Genomic DNA, 21,800 nt, shown 5'->3' with positions numbered 1-21,800 from the left:
AGCCTGTAAGTGTTTGAATTTCAATACAGAAGGGGGACTTTCAACAAAACAACTTATCTTGCAAACAAAACAAAACAAAACAAAACAAAATGATTTGCATTTTGCATTAGGAATAAAAAGTAGCTAAATCAATAAATCAGAGCCATAACACATATTGATTAAAATCTCAAAACAACTCTTTTCCTTTCATTTCTCTATTAAATTAGTACACATTTCAGTGGCTTCATGCATTTACATTTCAACATTATCCTTATTTATTCAGATAACTATCCTAAAAAGTACTATTATTACATTTTACAGAAAGGTTAATTAATACAGCACACTTAAAGTTGCTCAGCAAAGTAGGAATGAAAAAAGAAACTAATCAGATGTCCCTAAAATCTAGATCAATACAAAGAACACATAGGACACACTTAATGTTCTGTTTTGTGAAATGAAATTTCCAAATTGATGTATAAAATCATCAACCAGTGTGCAGGGATCAGTCATGAGTCTCAGCGATTAAGGGAAGAATTTTCTAGGATTTGACGTTTTATGGAATAAAAATTGAAGCCTATTCTTGTACAGGAAGTAGTATCAATTTAATCTCAAGTGACTAGCCAGAGATAAGCTGGATGGTCTTAAAATAAGTTCAGTGTTGACCTACCATTGCACCATTAAGAACAGGGGTAGCCAATAATATCTAGTATGTGAAAAATATTTGTGATTTTATGGAAAAGATACTATATGAGCTCTGTAATTTAGAGAGTGGACAGAGAATTGAGAATTTTCAGGAACCATATCCAGGGTTATACAATTTAAAAATATAATGAATATGTTTTGGGGGGGGATGGGAAAAGAGGGCATCTCCTCTCATTCTGTCGTATGGAATTTGATTATGTTATAATTTCATGTTTCCCACTTATAATAAACAGAATTCAGTAATACTAAAAAAATATAAATGGAAGATTGGCAGAAATTCACAATTTTATACGAATTGCCATCTATAATATGAAAAGTTAAAATAATATGTTTAAAATTCTAAATTTTAAAAGTATATGCTGTATGTAGCCAGAGAAACATTTTTGAGTGCCAACTATATGGAGACACTATGTTGTACTACAATGGAATCTACACAGTTGGTCAGGAAATAAACACACCTATAGCAGCCAAAAGTATTGTTTTCAAAGTACAAGTAAATGAACACAACCCATGTAAGCTCTTTATCAAATACCTCCAAGGTCGTAATATAATACTAAGAATATGACAAATATTTAATAACGGTATTACTGTGAGAAAGACAAAGAGAATTGATATTTATTTATTTAACAGCAGATCTTTAAAAATAATAACTCTTTTTTGATTAATCCAAAGCATTAGTTAAGAGAGAATAATGCTTGATTGTGCATCTGATTCTCAAAGTAAACTATGAGCTCATATTTGTGTACCAAAGATTTTTAAAAAGCCTAGAAATGGAAGGCATTCCATAAATTGCTATTGAATTGGATCACATGGGATTAGACCAAAGTAAAATAAAAGGGACCAAATCATTCTATGGGCAAGATAGAGATTAACTTTATAAACTTGACTTTTTGGTATGCATCTTCCACATGGAGTTGGGTCAACTAAATTGTGAAGCCAAGTAAGTATCAGTTAAAGGGCAAGAGATATGTAAAACTGAAGATGTTTAAAAATCCTCAAGGATAAATATATCTTTTTTAAGCATGATCATGGAATGTGAATGAAACACTATTTTCCCTTATATAAAAAAATATAATTCTGCATCTAGTTAGACTCTATTCTTCTAAATAGTGAAGCTAGAAATTATAATAAAATTTCTATGGCATGCTTCAATATTTGAATTTCAGCAAAAGTCTCTAAAGTACAGAAAAAGAGATTCATGTCAATACCCACATGTTGTTTACAGTCAATGGCACATACATATAGGAAACTTCCTAAACGGCACATAGCTGTTCAGATGCAAAAGAGTTAACTATAAGGTACTGGGATACAAACATTCGGGCATTTTGTAAAACTTTTGAAACAGTCTTCTATATTCTTTCTAAGAATGCTTTTGCCTTCTGTGTGTCTCTGCATGTATGTACGATTGTGCACGCACACAGTGAAAATCTGTATATTGTCACGGAAACAAAATAAAAATTACAAAATACCAAGCATATCTAAAATTTGTATTCATTTCTGAACTGCTATCCAATGAATCCTATGTGTTATTTTTCATAACTTTCCAAACAACACATATTTGATCTTTTCACAAATTTCATTTCAAAAATCAAAGAAAGCGTGGCAATTAGGTTGCTTTACGGTTATAACTTAAAAGGGTGGAAGACATAAACACTGTTGAGTGAAGTGTGGTGTGGTATAAAGGAAATCTCACCCTACAGTAGGTTATATTTGAAAAAAGACTAGAAAAAGAATTTGTGAAATTAGATTGTGTCCCAGCCACCTAAGTTTTCATTTTAGCCATCTCATTTTAAGCAGAAAAATAACAAAAACAAAAACATACACAAAATGCATTTCAATAGACCTCAAAGATATTTTTTCTTTAATATTCCCTGGGACTACCTCTCTTCATAGTTCACATTTTTTTAATGAAACAATATTTATCCTAATAACCACATTAAGGTAGACAATAATAGGTACTTATTTTACTGTGAGAAGTCTTTCTTCAAAATGGTACCAATATTAGGAAAGCATTAATGTAGACACCATACACCCTTGAGAGAGTGCTGTCATTGGGTCAATAGCAAAAGAAAATACGAGTGTGGAGGTAAATATAATTCTCTGTAGCACGGGACTCTGAGAAGCTCCATAAGTATATGAGGAGATATTACTTAAGGTTGCAAAATATTAACTTCATAAAGAAAAAAATAAACTACACAAATTCAGAACTCCCAAAGTGCATAAATTCTAGCAAATATTTAATTCAGTTTTATATGTCATCAAACTTTATGCAATTTTTAGTGATGTAAAGATCTTTCTGTGCTACAAATATAATTATTATTACACTAAAAATGTTTTGGGAATGTTGTAGTGATGTTCTAGTATGCTTTAAAAAATTCAAGACAAACAATTGAGTATACTGGCTCAAAAAAATGTCCACAATTTATGGGGTTTCTTGTATCGTGGGCACTGTATTTTACTGGATCAACAGCTTGCATTGTTTAATAAAGATGTAGATAGGCTATATACAAAAGACAGATAGAATTGATTTTGAAGCTCTGACCACAGGTTAGAGTGAATAAAATGATCAATAATATACAATTGAATACTAAATTTTTAACTGCAAGCTCTGTTATTTCAAAATAGATAGAAAATAATTTTCAAGATTAAAGGGACTCCATGCATTATCTTACTCTTAATATTTTATATGCCAAGTTCTCAGGGTTCAAAATTATCCATATGATTTTATAACTCTAGCAAAAGCAAGGCTCTATAGAGCTGATGTACTTATACAGCCTGGGAGAAATTCTTCCTTTAAAGAGTCAGACCCATAGCTGATACATCTGATGCATGTTATAGGCTGACAGAGTATTTTTGTTCAAAATTTGTTCTGTCATTTGTGGGTCCTTTATGTTTTTCTGCATCAGTGATGTTTGTGTCAGACTGATCATTCTCAAAGGCATGGCCTAAATCTCTCTAACTTTGCCACAGTCAAGTAGTTTTTATGTACTTCCTGGCAAGGCCAGGGTTGATGCCTAAGCAGGTTTAGCCCAGGGCCAGAGAGGGTGGAGGACCGACCAAAAGCAGCATTTGGCAGCTGTGTGGGATCCGGCTGAGTAAAGAGGCGTTGACAGAGTCAGGCCCTGACAGTGTGGCAGGGTAATACTGTACTGAAACAGTTGGGCTGCAAGGGCAGTTTGGTGAAGGCCAAAATATATGCCGACCAGGACATTTAAGACCATGCTTTCCTGAGTGACATTCCACATTTAGTCACCAGAAAACATTCATGAATTTCTCAATCACTCCTACGTATAGCCCATCTTGGAACTAACCTGCCTGGGAATGATTTCTATTCCTTTTGGAGGTTAAAACAAAAACAAAAACAAAAAACAATTCATGCCTCACACCTCCTAGGTATTGGTGGATGATAAAGTCAGGGTTCTAATATCCCAGGGTAATGGGAGTCAGAATGACCAACCTCATCCAAGCACTTCACTTTATTTATTAATTTTAAACCCCATCCCTTCTGTCTCTCCCCCCGCCTCCAATCTTGTCTCAGGGCACCTTTTAAAAAATGAAATGAACTGATTTAAGTTCTATTATCTTTCCTTGGCTTAGCTTTTAATAAGACATGAAACAATACGAAAATACAAAGTAGAAGAGGAAGAAGCACTGTGTGCTGTTTTCAGTAATTAAATAAGCGCTTGAAAAGAAAGTTTAACAACAAATAAAAATTCTATGTATGTTGTGTGTTCAATGGTTTCAAACACTGAAAATGAGGGAAGAGAACATATTTTGATGCTAAGTAGCATTGGTACTTAGACCACTTAAAAATGGATCTAGTTTGAGTTCCTTTGGCTCAGACACTAGTTAGTCTGGTTGTGGTTTTTAGTTTGTTTTAATTAGTCTTTCTGGATAGTTTCTATTCTCATCTATTTTATAAATCTCAGTTTGCTCAATTCCATTTAATTGACTTCGATGCATCTTAACTTTCTTGAATTTAATTCAACAAACATTTATAGGGAAAAGTAAGAAATCACGTATCTTTCTAAATCACCATGATAATTTAAACTCTGTCTTCTTAAACAAAATAATTTTGGTATGCTGTCATTTTGATGGTTAAAATATCTGGAAATGAGAGTAAAAGAGGAATCAAAATGAAAACCCCGCATGTAAATAAAGAAATGAAAACTATATTTCACTTACATTTTATAATTGTGGTCAGCATTTCTTTTCAAAATGTTAAAAAACCCACAGTGAAACATACTAATAAAAGCAATTGTTTTTTTCATGCAAAGGAGTGTTGTACCTGGTATTCTGAAGTTCAAGCGCTTTAGTTTTAGCACGGATGTCATAAATAAAATGTTGTTGGGTAATTATTATTCTATTTTCTGCTGTTGTATTTCCCAAGATGGTGATAACAGGATAACCCATCTGGAGTGTCCACTGATCCATTACTTCTTGTATATTTACATATTTTCCATTCCTTTTTAAAGCCTTTATAACCAAAATTGCATAAATTAGTTTTATAAACATGAATTGTAAACATAATTACCAGTGAGCCATTTTTATTTTTACCTTTATGATTTACTTAAGTTTGAAAACATGTAAAATCAGTGAAGCTAATACAATGTGTTAGTAAAGTTAACCTTCTTGCCTTGAGTTAAGCTTTATACATACAGATAAATGAAAGCTTTATTAACATTAAAGTTTTTACTTAATGGAAAACAAAACATAGTTTATTGTTAAAACAAGTACTTGCAGCATCATTAAGTATCCCAAATATGTCTAGTATCAAACTGAAATATTTGTTATTCACCTATAGAAAAAAAACTACTTTAACATCAATATTTCTCTCAAACATAAGGGCGGACACCATATTAATGTTGTATTTCAGAAGTACTGTCTTGCTGGAAAGTAGGCAAGGTACTTTTTACTACCATTTATGGTTTAAGTAATTTTAAATCCCATTATTTTTATAATATAATGTATCAAAATTAAAATGATAAAGCAATATGGGGAAAATGGAAATATAAAAAGTAAAAACAACTGTCAGTGCCAATAAAAATTATGAATGGTTTATAAACTCAATTCAAATATTCAAGAAGAGGTTTTGGTATTTGAGCTTCCTATACTTTACCTCTGATAGTGTATTCCAGAGATCATTTCTGGCTGCATTGCCATACTTATGAATGGTTAAATAATCCTACAAAGAATATAAAATTGTAATTACAATTCGAAGGCTGAGCAATTTCCCTAAACACACTTATTTCTCAATTCAATTAACCATTTCTATTTGTTAGAATTGCATTAGTACAAAGTCAAAGAGAAAGGCATGGGAAATGATGAAGAATCCCATTTTAAAATATCCCAAAGAGATTTAACTATAACATATCTCTTGATCAAGTCACCAAACAATACTGCCATCTTAAAAATTATCTTCATAGCCATAATCACTTCTTATGGATTCCCAGGGTCAAAGGCCTTTCTCTAATCTACCAAATAAACCTCGGGAAATTTTAAAGAAACTATCTCTGCATTGAAATATTTAGAAGACACTTCCCCATCAGGACTTCCTGTTGAAATGTTGGGGGGATAAAAAAAGGAACTCTCTTATGGAAAAGAAAAAATAACAGCAGAAGCCTGACTGATACACGCTGATGTGAAGACAAGTTGCTTTGCTGAAAGAGTGAGTGATGACCGTCTCCAAAACATGTCCAGCTCCCTAGTCTCTCTGCAAAGGGCAGGCTGTCTCATACAAAAAATGATACACACTTATTTCCATGAGTTTAAAACATATATTAATATTTAATAAGAAATAGTCAATCCTACACTTAATATTTTTGAGCGTAGGACTTCTCATTTCCCAGTTTCCATCATTAGTAGTTAAATCTACACATTTTCTATCTACTTCATGCCTGTTCCCTTCTACGAAGCATGGTTTATGTCACTCTGAATATGTTATTTAGTTATGACTAACTGGCGTTATTCTTTTCCTGAATCCAAAGCAGCAAAAATGAATAGAAAATAGTATTTTATATTATAAAACAGAGGGGCCCTGCCATTAGAAATTCCATCATCTTTACAACATGTAGGTAGTAGACAAAATCCTAATTTACATCACAGTACTGAAAATGAGAAAAAAGAACTTGCTGACTCTTTTCAGTATTTTACATAGAGTGGAATACTTTGGGGATAATTAAACTTGGGGAAGAAATTTTTCTGAAATACAAACTGTAGCACCTGTGACAGATTCAGCTTTGTTGGCAACTCACAGCACAGCAAATGGCAACTCCCACTTAATCAGACTCTGAAGATGCAGTGCCCAACACGAACTTAGCAACCACAAATCCATCACCGTCATCAGGTGTTATGAATAACTTTATTGAAAAAAATGCAACCCTGAATAACCAATCTGAATTCCACTTGGGCTTTGAATATGCCATATGAGTCATTTTCCATTAGAACTCAGGGACCAGGATTTAAATAAGTTATTTGAGATTTAACTGTCACAATTATCTTTTATGCTTTTTTAGTACTTAAATGAATAAATTTTGGAACAATGGGAATTATGAAACATAAATTTGAGTTTTATTTTAGTGATGCAATAATAAAATGTATCAAAATAGACCTATTTATTTCTTGGATTTGGCTTATGGATAGTGTTGTTAGGATAATCCCAAAGAGGAAACAAAGGAATACTCCATTGATCTCGAAAGGTCTAATACATAACTACAAGAATCTCTTCACAGACAGACCAACTGTTCACATTATGAGTTGACCTTGACCCAATAGTGATCCTCAACTCAAGTTCTTGGTTCCCTCCCCAATTCAGAATAAAGCTCAAATTTACATTTCAAGCAGGCTAAAATGGCAATTATTCAGGCTTAGGAAGCAGCTCTGACTTGCTTGCCTCAGAATTCAGGGCAGAAAGCATCTTCTTGGATTCTCGGCAGTTCCAATCTTCAGGTGTTACTGGAATTCTACATATGTCAACTCTTTTTTCCAAAAAAATAGAAAACCCCAAGTGTTTTCCTTAGTTGTTTTAACCTTCCTCTTGCATGAAAATAGTCATATTTTAAATTAAGGAAATTTTGTTTTGTCCTTGTCAAATTACAAAGAAAATTACAGAATCATAAATGTGGTTGTTGTTTTTGTTTTGTTCTTGGTTTTTTTTTTTTTGATGATCAATCATTTCTTTATCAATTCATTCCACAAAACATAAGGTGTACTTCTCAAGTGCTGGTAGCTTTCATGTGCTGGGGAAACAGTGGTGGAGAAAAGGTTACTGAATACAATGGCAGATACTCAGATGTGATTTGGGGAAGACAGTTTCTGTGACTGAAACTGTAGGAGTCTTGGTACAAAAACTACCTGACAAGATGAATTCAAACATTTGGTATGCAATTAAATAAGAAGATTTTAAGTTCCTTTCAAATCTACAAGTTGATGAATATGAAGATGGCTGGAGTTACAAATATGAAATGGAAATTGATGTTTATAGGTATGTGTATGAAAGTCAATCTGCAACAGGCTTGACATTATGATACAAAGTAGGAAAGGGTTTTAATATTAACTGTGAAAGGAATTGAGGGTTCTCAGAAATAGTTGAGTTGTTGAAAAGAACAAAGATAACTGCTAGAATATGCTTAGGGGACAAAACTGATTAAAAGTTAAAAGCCCATTTAGCAAAAGTATATTCTGACACATAAAGTGCAAGAATGGAAGTCTGACTATCTTTGTTCAAGTCCACACCCCAACACTCCCTAGCTACATGATTTGGCAAGTTGCTTAACTTCTCTATGCCTATCTTCACACCTATAAAATGGGGATAATAAAAGTCCTTGTTTCATAGGGTTATTCTAGGAATAAATGTTTTAATATCTGTACAGAATTAGAAAAGAGTATCTAGAATACAGTTAAGTATTCGGTAGAAATAAGCTGCCATAATCTTTGTAATCATTTCAGCCTACTGGCTGGAAACAGAGTAACTGAAGGAAAAGCATCACTGACGGTAATAACCAAAGAACAGAGCAATGAAAACAATAATATCTGCCTCCTTTTTATAGTGCTGTGTGAATTGCTTTATATTTTATCTCATTCAATCCCATGACATTTATGGGGTAAATATCATCTTCATCATCTAATAAATCAGAACAGTGGAACTCAGAGACTCCAGCCCATGTCCAAACCCCATACCTGTGCACACAACTGCTGACCCAACCCAATATCTGCTAGATGCTCCACAGATGACTAAGAGCTTCTCAAAGCTGAACTCACTGTCCTCCCCCATATCAGCTCCTTTTGGCAGCCCTTCTCCAGTGACGACCCTTCTATCCACCTCAACCAAGTAATCTTCTTGGATGCCTCTCTCTCCCTTTCCACCACATTCAAGTGATGATCCACGTCCCCACTATTCCCTCAAGGTTCCCCCTTCCTTCCTCCTATTTGACAGCCTCTCTGGATGACTAGCACTGCCACCGTTCCTGCTCTGTTCCCTTCATGTCACATCTCTGCCATGCAACCAGAATAGCTTTCACCCAATGCATACATGGAACCCTGCTACATTCAGAATATAGTCCAAACACCCTAACGGGACTTAAAAATGTCCCTCGTGGTCTGGTCTCTCTGTACTTCTGAAATCCCACCTGTTACTTTGTTGCTCTCTGCCTCGACTTACTTAGCTACTTCCTGCTTTCTGCAGATGCCTATTCATACTCTCTCCCTTTTCTAGGTCATTGCACAAGCCCTTCGCTATGTATGCTTTCTCTTTCGCCTACGTCAAGTCAGCTCAATCTCTGGGACTCAGGCTTGATCCATTTTTCTCAGGAATCCTTTCTTGCCCATTCCCACCCCTTCCTAATTCTGAGTTAAGTACCCCTCTTACATTCTCACCCGTTGTACCATATAAGAACATCTATCACACTGTGTTCTAATTGCTTGTTCATTAGTTTGACTGCTCATGTACTCTGTAAACTCCATGAGAGTAAGGCCCCTGTTATTCCTGTCTATCACTGCTTAGCCAGCATCTATGTGCCCAGTTGGGGACCCAGCAAATGCTGACTATATTTGTGTGGTTCCTGACTTTCCTTATTCAATATGCCTCCCTGTGAACAACTGACAGTACTGTAAAGAGACATTTCTTATATCCATCAGGTTCCTCCAAAATGTCATATTTAAACACTAACATAGAACATAAGTTATTATTTCAGTGCATATTTGTCAGATATATAACTCGCATTGATAGATGCAATTGCATATGATGTCATCAAAAGACTGAACTATTGGGTATGAGACCATCTTTATTTTACTTTTTTTGCTAACAAGTGACATGATCCACAATCTGCCATGCACAAAAGCCAACGGGACTAATAAGTAAATAGGGAGAAAAGGAAAAGGTGAGCTGAGGAAGGAAATCACTATTATCTTTTAATATGTTTACATGGAATAATTGTGCACTCCTAGTAATGAGCCCTTTAGCACATGGAAACAGAGGACAAACTGCACAAAGGATTTATTCCTCAGCACACAGAAAGACAGTTTATTAAAAACCAAAGATATATGGACCGGTTTATATATGTTTAGCTGCAAATTACAAAAAAAAAATCCACCCTAGAATGACCTTTTTAATGACAAGATTTATTCTTTCCTATTATCAGAGAAGGTACCACAGCCGCAGCTCTTTTCCTCCAGAAATTGTTTGGCCCCACCTTTACCTGTGTTTTGCCTTCATCCTCAATTTTGCGGTTAGATTGTACAAGTAATCCCAACCATCACATTCAGACATGACATTGCACAGAGGAAACAGAATTTCTTCCTGAGAATCTCTTTTTAAGAATCAGGAAAACTTCTTGGGATGCCTGACTGGCTCAGTCGCTTAAGCATCTGACTTCATTTCAGCTCAGGTCACGATCTCACGATTTGTGAGTTTGAGCCCCACGTCGAATCCCTGCTTGGGATATTCTCTCTCTCTGTCTCTCTCTCTCTCTCTCTCTCTCTCTCTTCCTCCCTCCCTCCCCAGCTCTCTCTCTCTCTCTCTCTCAAAATAAACAAAACCTTAAAAAATAAAAGAAATAAAAATAATAATGAAAGCTTCCTCTCCATTCCTGCATCAAACTCTCTGTGATTCCCATTTGTCAGAATCACATTCTGTGCTCTAGTGGAAATGTGTTAATGCAGCTTTAGGGGGTATTGCTCTGGGCCTGCACAAGGCAGGACCCAGTCCTGTGTTTTCTCCAATGAGATAAGAGAGGCAAGTCTGGGCCTCAGTGACACTGGGAAGTAGGAGCCCTTGTACTTGTAAGACTAGTCTGGGAAATGCCAGGTAAATTCAGGCATTGATTTTTCTGACTATGTGACAAGAGGGTTGAAGCAAGAGTTTGAAATACTGTTCCTTTCTATTAAGAATAATTGTACCTCAAAAATTTGTAGTGGGCATTTGTCATTCTTTGGGCTTTCCAGCATTTAAACACCACGTTTATATAGGGGCAATAACTCACCATGGAATCCTGCAGGAAGGTGAGGGCTCCACCTCCTACTGGCAGTGGAAGGGACAAAATAGTAAATACTCCCTTCCCCATGCTCCCTGGCAGCTAAAGGATGCACGTGTGCCCTGGCCTCAGGCAAGTAGATAACTTCATCCCAGGACTGTGAATCCTGCAGGACCAATGCAAAGAAGCAGGAACAGTTGAAAGATGATCCCCTGGGATGGTGACACTGAGGGTCCAGAGGCAGCCATGCTAATGGTAGCAGCTGAACCAGCCATTCCCCTGGCAGGACCTTGGCGAGGTTTCTTAATTTGAGTCCCCTTTAGTTCCTACCACACATTTTGTAAGCCTGACGCTCCAGCCTTCCCAATGATTCCAAGGGCTACCCCACACCCTTCCAATAAATTCCTTTTTGCCTAACTTAGCCAGAGTTTGTCTCTGTGGCTTGAAACCCCAAACCCTGACTGATACAACACTAATGGGGGATACAATCAAAACAAATCCAAATATCTTAAATTTTCCTGGCAACCTCAGAAAGAAAAGTAGGAACTCTCTCATACAACTTAGGCAAAATGGAAAGCAAAGAACACCTGGTTTTATTGAATAAATCTTCTAGGCTTTCACTGTGTTATAAACAGTAGGTATGAAGGGAAGGAGGTAGATACTTAGGTTAAAAAAGAAAAAAAAGAGGCAGATGAAAAGATTGGAGAAAAAGTATACAAGTTCCACAGACAAAAGTTCACAAAGGAGTAACAACAACAAAAAATAAAACTAAGCTAAACCATCGTCTTAAAGCTTCTAGAGTAGGAGCTTTTAACCTGAAAACTTAAACCTCAAAAATTAAATATTTGTAAGTCTGTGCATTATTAGAGTAGGGTGATTTCAAAGGGAGCCATGGGCAATAAGAAAGCAGATTAGGGGCGCCTGGGTGGCTTAGTCGGTTAAGCGTCTGACTTCAGCTCTGGTCATGATCTCATAGCTCGTGAGTTCGAGCCCCGTGTCATTTTCTGTGCTGACAGCGCAGAGCCTGGAGCCTGCTTCAGATTCTGTATCTCCCTCTCTCTCTGCCCCTCCTCCAACTGTGCTCTGTCTCTCTGTCTCTGTCTCCATCTCTGTCTCTCTCTCTCAAAAATAAATAAACATAAGAAGAAAGAAAGAAAGAAAGAAAGAAAGAAAGAAAGAAAGAAAGGAAGGAAGGAAGGAAGGAAGGAAGGAAGGAAGGAAGGAAGGAAGGAAGGAAGGAGATTAAAAGCTGCCAGATCATAGCAATGTCATACAAGGATTGGATAAAACCCATTTCAAGCCTGGGCCATGCACTTCAGAGGATGTTTCTACATTCCCTGACCTTGAGAAACAGTAGCAAAGACACCAAACCAGGGACAGATGACCAACTAACACACAAGAAAGCTAGACTACAGATCAAAATATTATTTTGGTTCATAACTGAAAACTGGCTAGAGATTGTGATATTAAGTAAAAATGAGTAGCAAAGCACTGGAAAAGCATTATATGCAAAATAAAAGAATGTTTACATTTTATTCTAGTAGATAAGAACCAAGGATGAAAAGATATGAATAATTATTAAACCTTTATTATTAAATTATAACAAGTTTCTAAGAAGGAAACCCAGGAAAAAAGGAACCACCACAAACTTTTCAAGTTTGTACAGGAGTATCTGGCCACCAGACACAGTAAAAAACAAGAGGTATTTAGGAAAGAAAGTTATTTGAACAGGTAGAACAAAATGCCTGAAAATAACTTATATCACTGTTTACATGCCATTTTGATTTTGATTTGTTTAATGTGTATTTCACCTAGATTTACTTTTTAGAAGTTACTTACTTAGATATAGGAGTATTCAGATATTTTTCTAGGAGCAAAAAGGCAATTTACATTATTTTAAAAATCCATATATGATATAATATAATATAATATAATATGTAATATGTAATATAATATAATATAATAATATAATAATAATCTGTATAATTATGTAAAAGCAGTATACTTTTTTAAAGAGTTGCAGAATGTACCAGAAAATCAGAAAATTTTAAATCAAAACAACTTGCTAACACATAAAAGACTTGTTTGTTTGTCTTCAATTATAGACTATGGCATATTCTCACCTCAGTTTTCTTTTCACAGATCTCTTATTTAGTAATTACATATCATGCCATCAATGCCTCAACATGCAAGAGCATCACCAGAGGTGTAATATTGCCATTGCTGGCTTTGTACATTCCGGAACAAGCTGACAGGGTCCTACACCTGTTAGTGAAATAGTGTGAATGTAAGTCTATAGGGGTGTGCTGGGGTACTGAAAAATATCCCCACCTCTCACTTCTGCTGCTAGCTTGAAATATTATTGAGACACAAAATGAATCTATTGGTAAAACTGAAGTTTGCGAATTGCTTTTCCTGAATGCCCTGGTAAAGGACTTTGACCACAACAAGCTCACAAAATAGATAAACTATATTCTTACTGGTAAAAATACACTGCCTTTTGTAAATCAAGATGCTCACGGACTATAGGGTTCGTACATGGAGTTCCTCACTTCCACTCCTTTACTCAGTCAGACCTAGTGCTGGTGACTAGTTGAGAAAAAAAAAATGCAACTCAATTGATAAAGAAGTGTGTGTGTATTTAGAAAACTAAATAGGAATTCAGGCTGATCCTTATCAGTCATGTGATCTTGAGTAAGGTATCTATTTTCTCTAAACTTTAATTTCTTCGACTGGAAAGTGTAGATAATATAATACTTGAGAAGACTGTGCACAGAAAATGACATAAAACAAGTAAAGCTCTTAGAAAAAATGCCTGCCACATAAGAACCCAAGAAATGTTAGCTATTTTAAGACCAAGCTCAAGGGGTGGAGGGGGGTACCTAGAGTCAACATCTTCAGCCTCACCTCCAGAAGTCAAAATGTCCTAGTGACTCAAGGGAGGGAAATTATATGGACAACCTGGAAGGAAGGTAGTGCTTAAAGGGATTTTTTTTTTAAGTTTATTTATTTATTTTGAGAAAGAGAAAGGGTTAGCAGGGGAGGGGGAGAGAGAGAGAGAGAGAGAGAGAGAGAGAGAGAGAGAGAGAGAGAGAGAGAATCCCAAGCAGGCTCCACACCACCAGCGCAGAGTCCGATGCGGGGCTCAAACCCACAAAACCGTGAGGTCATGACCTGAGCCAAAATCAAATGTCAGATGTTTAACCAACTGAGCCATCCAGCTGCCCTAAGGGATTTTTTTTAAAGTAAAAGTGCATGCTCGCTTTGGCAGCACATATACTAAAAAGTAAAAGTACAAGAAAAAAATTAAGGCCACAGTTTTTTAGGTTTGAGGAAAGCTTAGAAACCTTTCTCCTCCCAGGTCTGGAAAAAGAAAGAGACCTGGAGGGCTCCTGAGTTGTGCAGTCTAGTGCCCTATTTTTCACTGAGCTCTGCTCAGGTGACAAGCCACTGGTTGCTTGTGACTTGGGGTGGCTCATGAAATAGAAGCACTCATTAGTGCCCCTCAGCACAAAATAGCCATACCTACGTTGGCACTAAAACAGCAAAAACACTAACATTTAGGTGACCACAAAGACAAAGCTTCAACAAGATATATACCAAACATTCAAGCAACAAATGCTATCTCACTTCTTTCCCATTTACTGATCAACCCACTCCAGGAAACCAGTATGACAGTATATCAGTGTAGAGGAAAACAGGGCTCTTCATCATATGCTCTGGACTCAAAAAGTTCCCTGGGATATCCCCATATTAATGGGCATGACATTAGGAGAATTCAACAAGGACAAATTACATTTCCCATATGTTCCAAAGCATGGGGATTTCTTTTATTCAGTGTTCAAATCATATATACTTGTTAAGACTCTTTGTCAATGGCAGGTATTTGTCTATCAGATTCTGTTTTTGTTTCCCCAATTATCCAGCTTATATTTCATAGCTCATCTTAATCATTTCATAGCAAATAGCCTCATCTCCTTTGCAGCTTTGTCCTTCAAGGACACTAGGTGGTGAAACCCCAATCCTGGATGAATCCAAGTATTTGCCTTCTCCAGGTCTGCATCATGCTGCTAAGCATCATGGGAGAAAATAAGGCAATCAGTTTAGTGTTATTATAAATTCATAATTCCCTAACTCAAATAGGCACTCAATACAACAGCCATGCTGTCCTTCCCTTCCTAATCCTTAATCTTCAAACCTCTCTCTGGCCCACTATTACCCCACTTTCAGCTACTGACCTTGCTGAAAAAAACACGGAAAAAATCAAATTCATCAGAATTTCCAAATTCCCAAATTTACTGGAAGTATATCTCCTATCAGACATGAGTTCTTTTACCGTCTTAGGGACTCATGTCCCAGTTATCTCCTACTTCTCTAACATTTATCATGCTCTTCTCATCCTGACTCCTTCTCTACCAGCCCAACTAGTACAACAGTCCCCCATCTTTAAAACAAAACAAAAACTTTCCTTAGCCTTATCCCCCTTTAACTACCTACCCTAATTTTCTGATCTCCTTCCTTGGCAAGTTTCTTTAAATTTTATGCTACATACACATGTTTCTACTCGGACATTTCTCCTTCACTCTTTAATCCATGCCACGGATATCAATAAATCTGCAAGCTGCCAAAAGAAATACTTTCCAGTCTTTACTCCACCTCTCAGCTGCATTTAACCTCATTGATCATTTTCTGAATCTTGAAATAAGCTTTTTGCTTGACTTGGGGGACACCACACCCTTGGTATTCTGCCTGCCTCTCCGGCTGCTCCATATCAGTCTCTACCCTGGTAGAGACTCTCAACCTCCAAGGGTTACAGCTCCACAGGGCTTGTTCCCAGGCCTTAAACCCACAAAGATTAGGATAATACTTAGGTACCTCTTCTTCCTCACCTCTCATACACATCTTTCATCCAATCTATCCCTTGGTCCACTTATTCTACCTTCAAAAAAACACTTTGGGAGGTGCTTGGGTGGCTCAGTCAGTTAAGTGTTTGACTTTTGATTTCAGCTCAGGTCATGATCTCCTGGTTTGTGAGATTAAGCCCCACATCAGGCTCTGCACTGACAGCATGGAGCCTGCTTGGTATTCTCTTTCCCCCTCCCTGCTGGCGCGCTCTCTCTCTCTTTCTCTCTCTCTCTCTTTCTCTCTTTCTCTCTCTCTTTCTCTCTCTCTCTCTCTCTCTCTCTCTCTCTCTCTCCTCTCTCTCAAATAATTAAATAAACATTTAAAAAAACATTTTGAATCCATCCATGTCTCTGTGTATCTACTGGCTATTTAACTTGCCATTATCTCTCACCTGAATATTCAAATATCTTCCTAATTTTATTACCTGATTCCTCTCTTGGTATGCAGATTGCCCCAAGCCCAGTGTGTTATTACGAGTTTCCAGATAACTGCTTTAAATACAAATGGAATGTTCTGGTTTCTCTTCAAATCACATAAATCTTTCGCCTTTTAAATACAAATGGAACCACATCACATTCCAGCTTAAAACTGATCCGATCCGTAGCATCCCGCTCCACTCAGAATAAAATCCAACCTCCTCAGCACAGTCTCCTTTGGCACTCTATGATTAGTTCCTGCCCTCCTCTCCTACCTTCTCTCTCGTCCTTACTAACTCTGCTCGGACACACCAGTTTCTTTCTTTTCCTTGAACTTAGTTCTCTGCTCCAGCCCCTTGCAGGCCCTTCCATATTTCCAAAATGATCTCCGTCCTCCCCAGCCTTTTCTCACCTTCAGACCTCAGTATACATTCCTTCTTCTGGAGAAAGAGTTCCTGAACACCAAATCTAAAATTGCCTGACCCATCTGCCCATATGTTCTCTCACAGTGTTCTATTTTTTCCTTCCCAGCATTTCTCACATTTAGTAAATATCTATGTATTTGCTTTTTTTTCCTGCGTAGGGTCAATCTTACTCTGTTATATATGATTCATGAGATCAGGGCCATATCTGCTGTATACAGCATGCTCTGAATTCTTGGTATTTATCGTGGCATCTGACATAGAGTGGGTATATAATAAGTCGGTGTGGAATAAAAGGATAACTGGACATGCCTGATGGGGGAGCAACATGTACAGTGGATATAAAAACTAAGCACAGCTGGTGCAGGAAGTGAAATCACAACTTTGGTTTATTAGCACAAAGCATTAAGAAAAGATTTTAACACTATAATGAGCTATTTCCCTTAAGGGTAAAAAATGATCTGTAAAATAATCGCTGGGAGAGACCTTGAGCAGAAGAGAATAGGTGAATATAAGAGACTGATTGCAAAAGGAAATGAGATTCGGTATGACAAATGAATTCACCATTTCTTTGCGTGCTATATTAGCACACAGCCCTCTCTTCCACAGACAGAAACAAGAGGTAGATCAAATGTTTTTAATGCATTTGAACCTTTTATAACTCATTTTCCAAATATGTAACTTAGGGGAGACCTTTGGCACTCCTCCTAAGCCACTAATTTATAACATGTGCTTTTCCACAGTAACATTAAAATATTTAGATATCATGGGGAAAATGAATGTGTAGTAAATATGTTATGGTTCATTATTTTTACTTTACAACCATTTATACAAAATTATGGAAATAAGAGTAAAACTTCAATCTTCAAATGGGTAAAACACATGGATGATTATGTCACCAAAGAATGAAATGCAAGAGAATATATGAAGTTTTCAACATCATTTGTGATAAAAATATATACACTGAAATAGCAATTGGGTAATCTTTTACTTAGTAAATTAGTAAGACAATTATTTTGAAAATAGGATCCAATGCTGTTTGCTTAGTGTATTATAAAAAGAGAACTTTCAGACTTTATGCCTACTCCTCCATATTAGCTTAACATTTTAGAAGAAAAATTGATAACATGATTCCAGAAATTGATATGAAGAGACAACCAAAATATAATAGGAAGATCTATAATTTAAAGACCATTATGGTGCTGTTTAACAAAAACTGGAAAGTGATCTAGATGGTCCCAAACAAGGAAAAAGCTAAATATATTAAAATATTATGGTACGCCTAGTATTAAACTATGTAGTAGCATCACCAAGCAATTATAAAAATATGAGTAATAAGAAAAACCATCTTCCAAATTTAGGAGGGTTCTTTTCACAACAACATTGACTACATTGCCAAATATGTAGTTCTAGGCTATTACGTGAAGGTTCTGAAAAGGGCCCATAAAAGAAAAAGAAATGATTGAAGGAAAAGAAAGGAAACTGCTCATGCAAGAGTTAAATATGTTAGAGGAAAAAAAAATGCCTCTAAGGTAAGTTTATTGTATCCTGAACTAGCAATCTGATCAAATGTAGAGTCTTCAAGGACTGAGAGGCATTTTGCACATAGATGTACCCACGGGTGTGTATATTAAAGACTGGTGTGCATTTACATACATAACAGCATATGAATATACATACTCATCAACAAAATGTGTCTAATAGTTTCACAGATACATTTTAAATAAAGTTATCTTAATTTTTTATGTTTATTTCTGAGAGAGAGAGAGAGCACAAGCAGGGAAGGGGCAGAGAGAGAAGGAGGCACAGAATACAAAGCAGGCTCCAGGATCTCAGCTGTCATCACAGAGCCTGACACAGGGCTCCAACTCCCAAACTATAAGATCGTGACCTGAGCTGACGTTGATGTTTAGCCAACTGGGCCACCCAGGTGTCCCATAAATAAAGTTATCTTAAATATCACTTTATAAAACCAACTCTTCTTAGCTAAAATATATAAAATATCTTAAGCCCTTAAATAACAGGCAAGAGAAAACCAATGAATATAACTTTCTAAAACTTCCTGTTGAGCTTCGTAAATGCCTGCAGGATGACCAAACAGAGGTATATGTCGTTAATAATAAAGGCTTTTTAGTTCATGCTAGATGGTTACAGTGGTCAGTTAACAACATTTAACTCAGAGGCAAAATGACAAGGATTCAATCAGTAGCTGTACATAAATTAATTGAAACAGATGAATAGAGATTATTTCGTACTGACTGAGAAATATGAATAACTATTGCTACTTGATGTTTAAACTATTTGTTTTTTATTGGAGATAGTATTCTTGATTCTCAAATCCATGGAATATTTCCTTATAATTAATTTTTTTCTATCTAACATTCTCATTAATTTTAGCTTTGTAGTTAGGTCTTTAATAAATTAAATGATAATTGGGTCAAATCCAATGATTAAAACCACCAGCAATGATAACATCATTATCGTATGGTATTGAGTGATCACAACAAATTATCATGAAGTGTTAACCTTTCTATCTATAGTAATTCTAAAACTACACAGTGATTTAAGTGAAACATAGAGAAATCTGAGCAAAAACTGTCTGTGGTTATTCATTTTACATTAAGCATGATTCAGCTACCATCTGGATGAAAACACAATACTGTCTCTTCAGAAAGGAAATTATCTTCGACACACTGTCTCTCTTCCTCTATTATTTTATGACTTTTCATTTTTCTGAAAAATCTACATGCAAGGGAGCAGACGCTCTCTCACAAATGCAAGCCGGAAGTTTTCGAATAAAAATCCTGTGTACACATGTTAACATATAACTTCTCACTGGAACACAAGTTATTGAGTATGTTGTTGCTACTAACAATCCCTCTGGCTTTGTGCCTGTCATTACCTTCAGGCTGTCAGAGTTTTATGAGCACAAACCAATAATAATGATATTTCCCTTTTGCTTTTTATCCACACCTCATTGCCTTACATTGATTTGCATAAGCAATTTCTACCCTGATAATTGGAGCCAAACATCTTGTTCTGGGTTACCTTATGGAAAAGAGCAGTTAAATACTAATCAAGAGAAATCTTTCTTATTCAACCATATTTTAGATGATATTGAATTACCTTCATTGGTTGAGCAAGAAGGTAACGTATTTTCTGACATGGATTTCAGGGTTTGAGTTTATATCAAGCTTAATGATGTTTCTTCATAATTTGAGTTCCCTGGTATTGACTCATAATAACATGAAGGATGGGATCGTGAGGTTTAAATCATTAAAACAATACTGTTTTTGTTTAAAAAGAAAAAGCAATAGTACTATGTACTAATTATTTTTTAATAGCTACTGAGACAATCAATGTTATCTGAGGATTCCATAATTATAGCCTTATTATTTTATTTCCAGAAAAATCATAGAAAAAGAGAAAATTGTAACTAGGATATTAAAACAAGCAAAAATTATATAATAAATGTCAGCATCATGTAAAAAAATTCTATCTAAAAGAATCATTACCTGAATTACTTCAGAAATAAGTCTATAATACTCATGTAGAATGAGGATGTGATCTATAGGAACTTAAGTTATAAAAAAAATAAATAAAATAAGTAATTCCTAATTTACTGATCATATGCATAAGCATTGCTACATGTGGGTGAAAATTAACAAATATGCACTCAAACAATAATACCCCCAGGAAATGAAAGATGTAAAAACTGACGAATGATTCAGCAATGCTTAAAAAGTATTAGGGGTTGAACATGGAATGAGCTATGACTGCACTCAGGAGAATACAGTGTCACCAAAACCAGATGAAGAAAGTCCTTTAAAGCACTTTTGGATAAAGATGGTGGGTTGAACAAACCCATCTAATTTTGCTCCTTCCAAAAATCTAATTAGAACTACTCTTAGTGTATGGGTATAAATTCTTTGTGATACCCAAATATCTTGATTTTCTGAAGTATAGCAGTGGGCTTTCCTGACCTTTAGTCCTCTAATCCTTCCAACAGTTTTGGAAAATTCGTATACCCTGGGCTAAATCCTTTTCTGCTTGAAATACCTAGAACAGTACGGTGTTGCTACTATATTAGTCATCAAGAGTGGTATATTCCAGGAAAAGACCCTCATAGATGGGAAATTTCCATCTGTATTGGATGGTAATCTATGTTTTCATGGTCAAATTTTCTTAAATAATTATATACAATTGTCTAAATTGAAGAACATACTTTGGGAAAACAAATATTGCTTCAATAGAACATTATTAGAGAATACAGAATTACAAAGTCTTTGGGATCAAAGTCTATTTCTGACTAGACAGGAAAGAATTGGAATGGGGACCTTGAAAGTCTAAATTCCACTGAACCTTCCTTGACATCAAAAGCAGTTCTTCTAGCCTCTGAAAAAGTTAGTTACCACTAGTTTGATTCCCTTATAATAACACTCATCAAGGGGGATGCCGATTCTCCTTAAGACAAACCTCCAATTCACTTCAATGCCATCAGACCCACAGGTACAGTTGATTCCAGCCAATTTCAGGAATACAAGCAGAAATTCTGACTTTAGGGGCACCTGGGTGGCTCAGTCAGTTAAGCGTCCAACTCTTGATTTTGGCTCAGATCATGACCTCATGGTTTCTGAGTTCAAGCCCCACATCAGGCTCTGTGCTGACAGTGCAGGGACTGCTTGGGATTCTCTCTCTCTCTCTCTCTCTCTCTCTCTCTCTCTCTCTCCCCCCCCCCACCCCCACTCACACTTGGGTGTACTCGCTCTCTCTCAAAATAAATAAATAATTTTTTTTAAAATTCTGACTTTAGAAAAGATAGCATATACACTAAAAATCGCCATGAAATTTCAAATAGTCCTTAGAAAATCTCATCTGACACAACTGTATGCACATGTAATGTATCC

General features: G+C 36.0%; 1 protein-coding gene across 1 annotated transcript in view; it reads right to left on the bottom strand.

Annotated features, from left to right (window-relative positions):
• Positions 1-21,800, bottom strand: part of TRHDE (thyrotropin releasing hormone degrading enzyme) — a 387,195-nt gene that overhangs the window by 88,915 nt on the left and 276,480 nt on the right. Inside the window, exons 8-9 of the mRNA XM_011284128.4 lie at positions 5,801-5,866; positions 4,970-5,157 (exon numbers count right to left, since the gene is read on the bottom strand). Of these exons, the coding sequence (XP_011282430.3) occupies positions 4,970-5,157; positions 5,801-5,866 (254 nt within the window). The remainder of the gene's footprint in view (positions 1-4,969; positions 5,158-5,800; positions 5,867-21,800) is intronic.

The sequence above is a fragment of the Felis catus genome, chromosome B4 (genome assembly GCF_018350175.1).
Source record: "Felis catus isolate Fca126 chromosome B4, F.catus_Fca126_mat1.0, whole genome shotgun sequence".
Taxonomy (NCBI): Eukaryota; Metazoa; Chordata; class Mammalia; order Carnivora; family Felidae; genus Felis; species Felis catus.
Note: the sequence above shows the minus strand (reverse complement) of the source record. Positions and strands in the feature narration are given on the sequence as shown.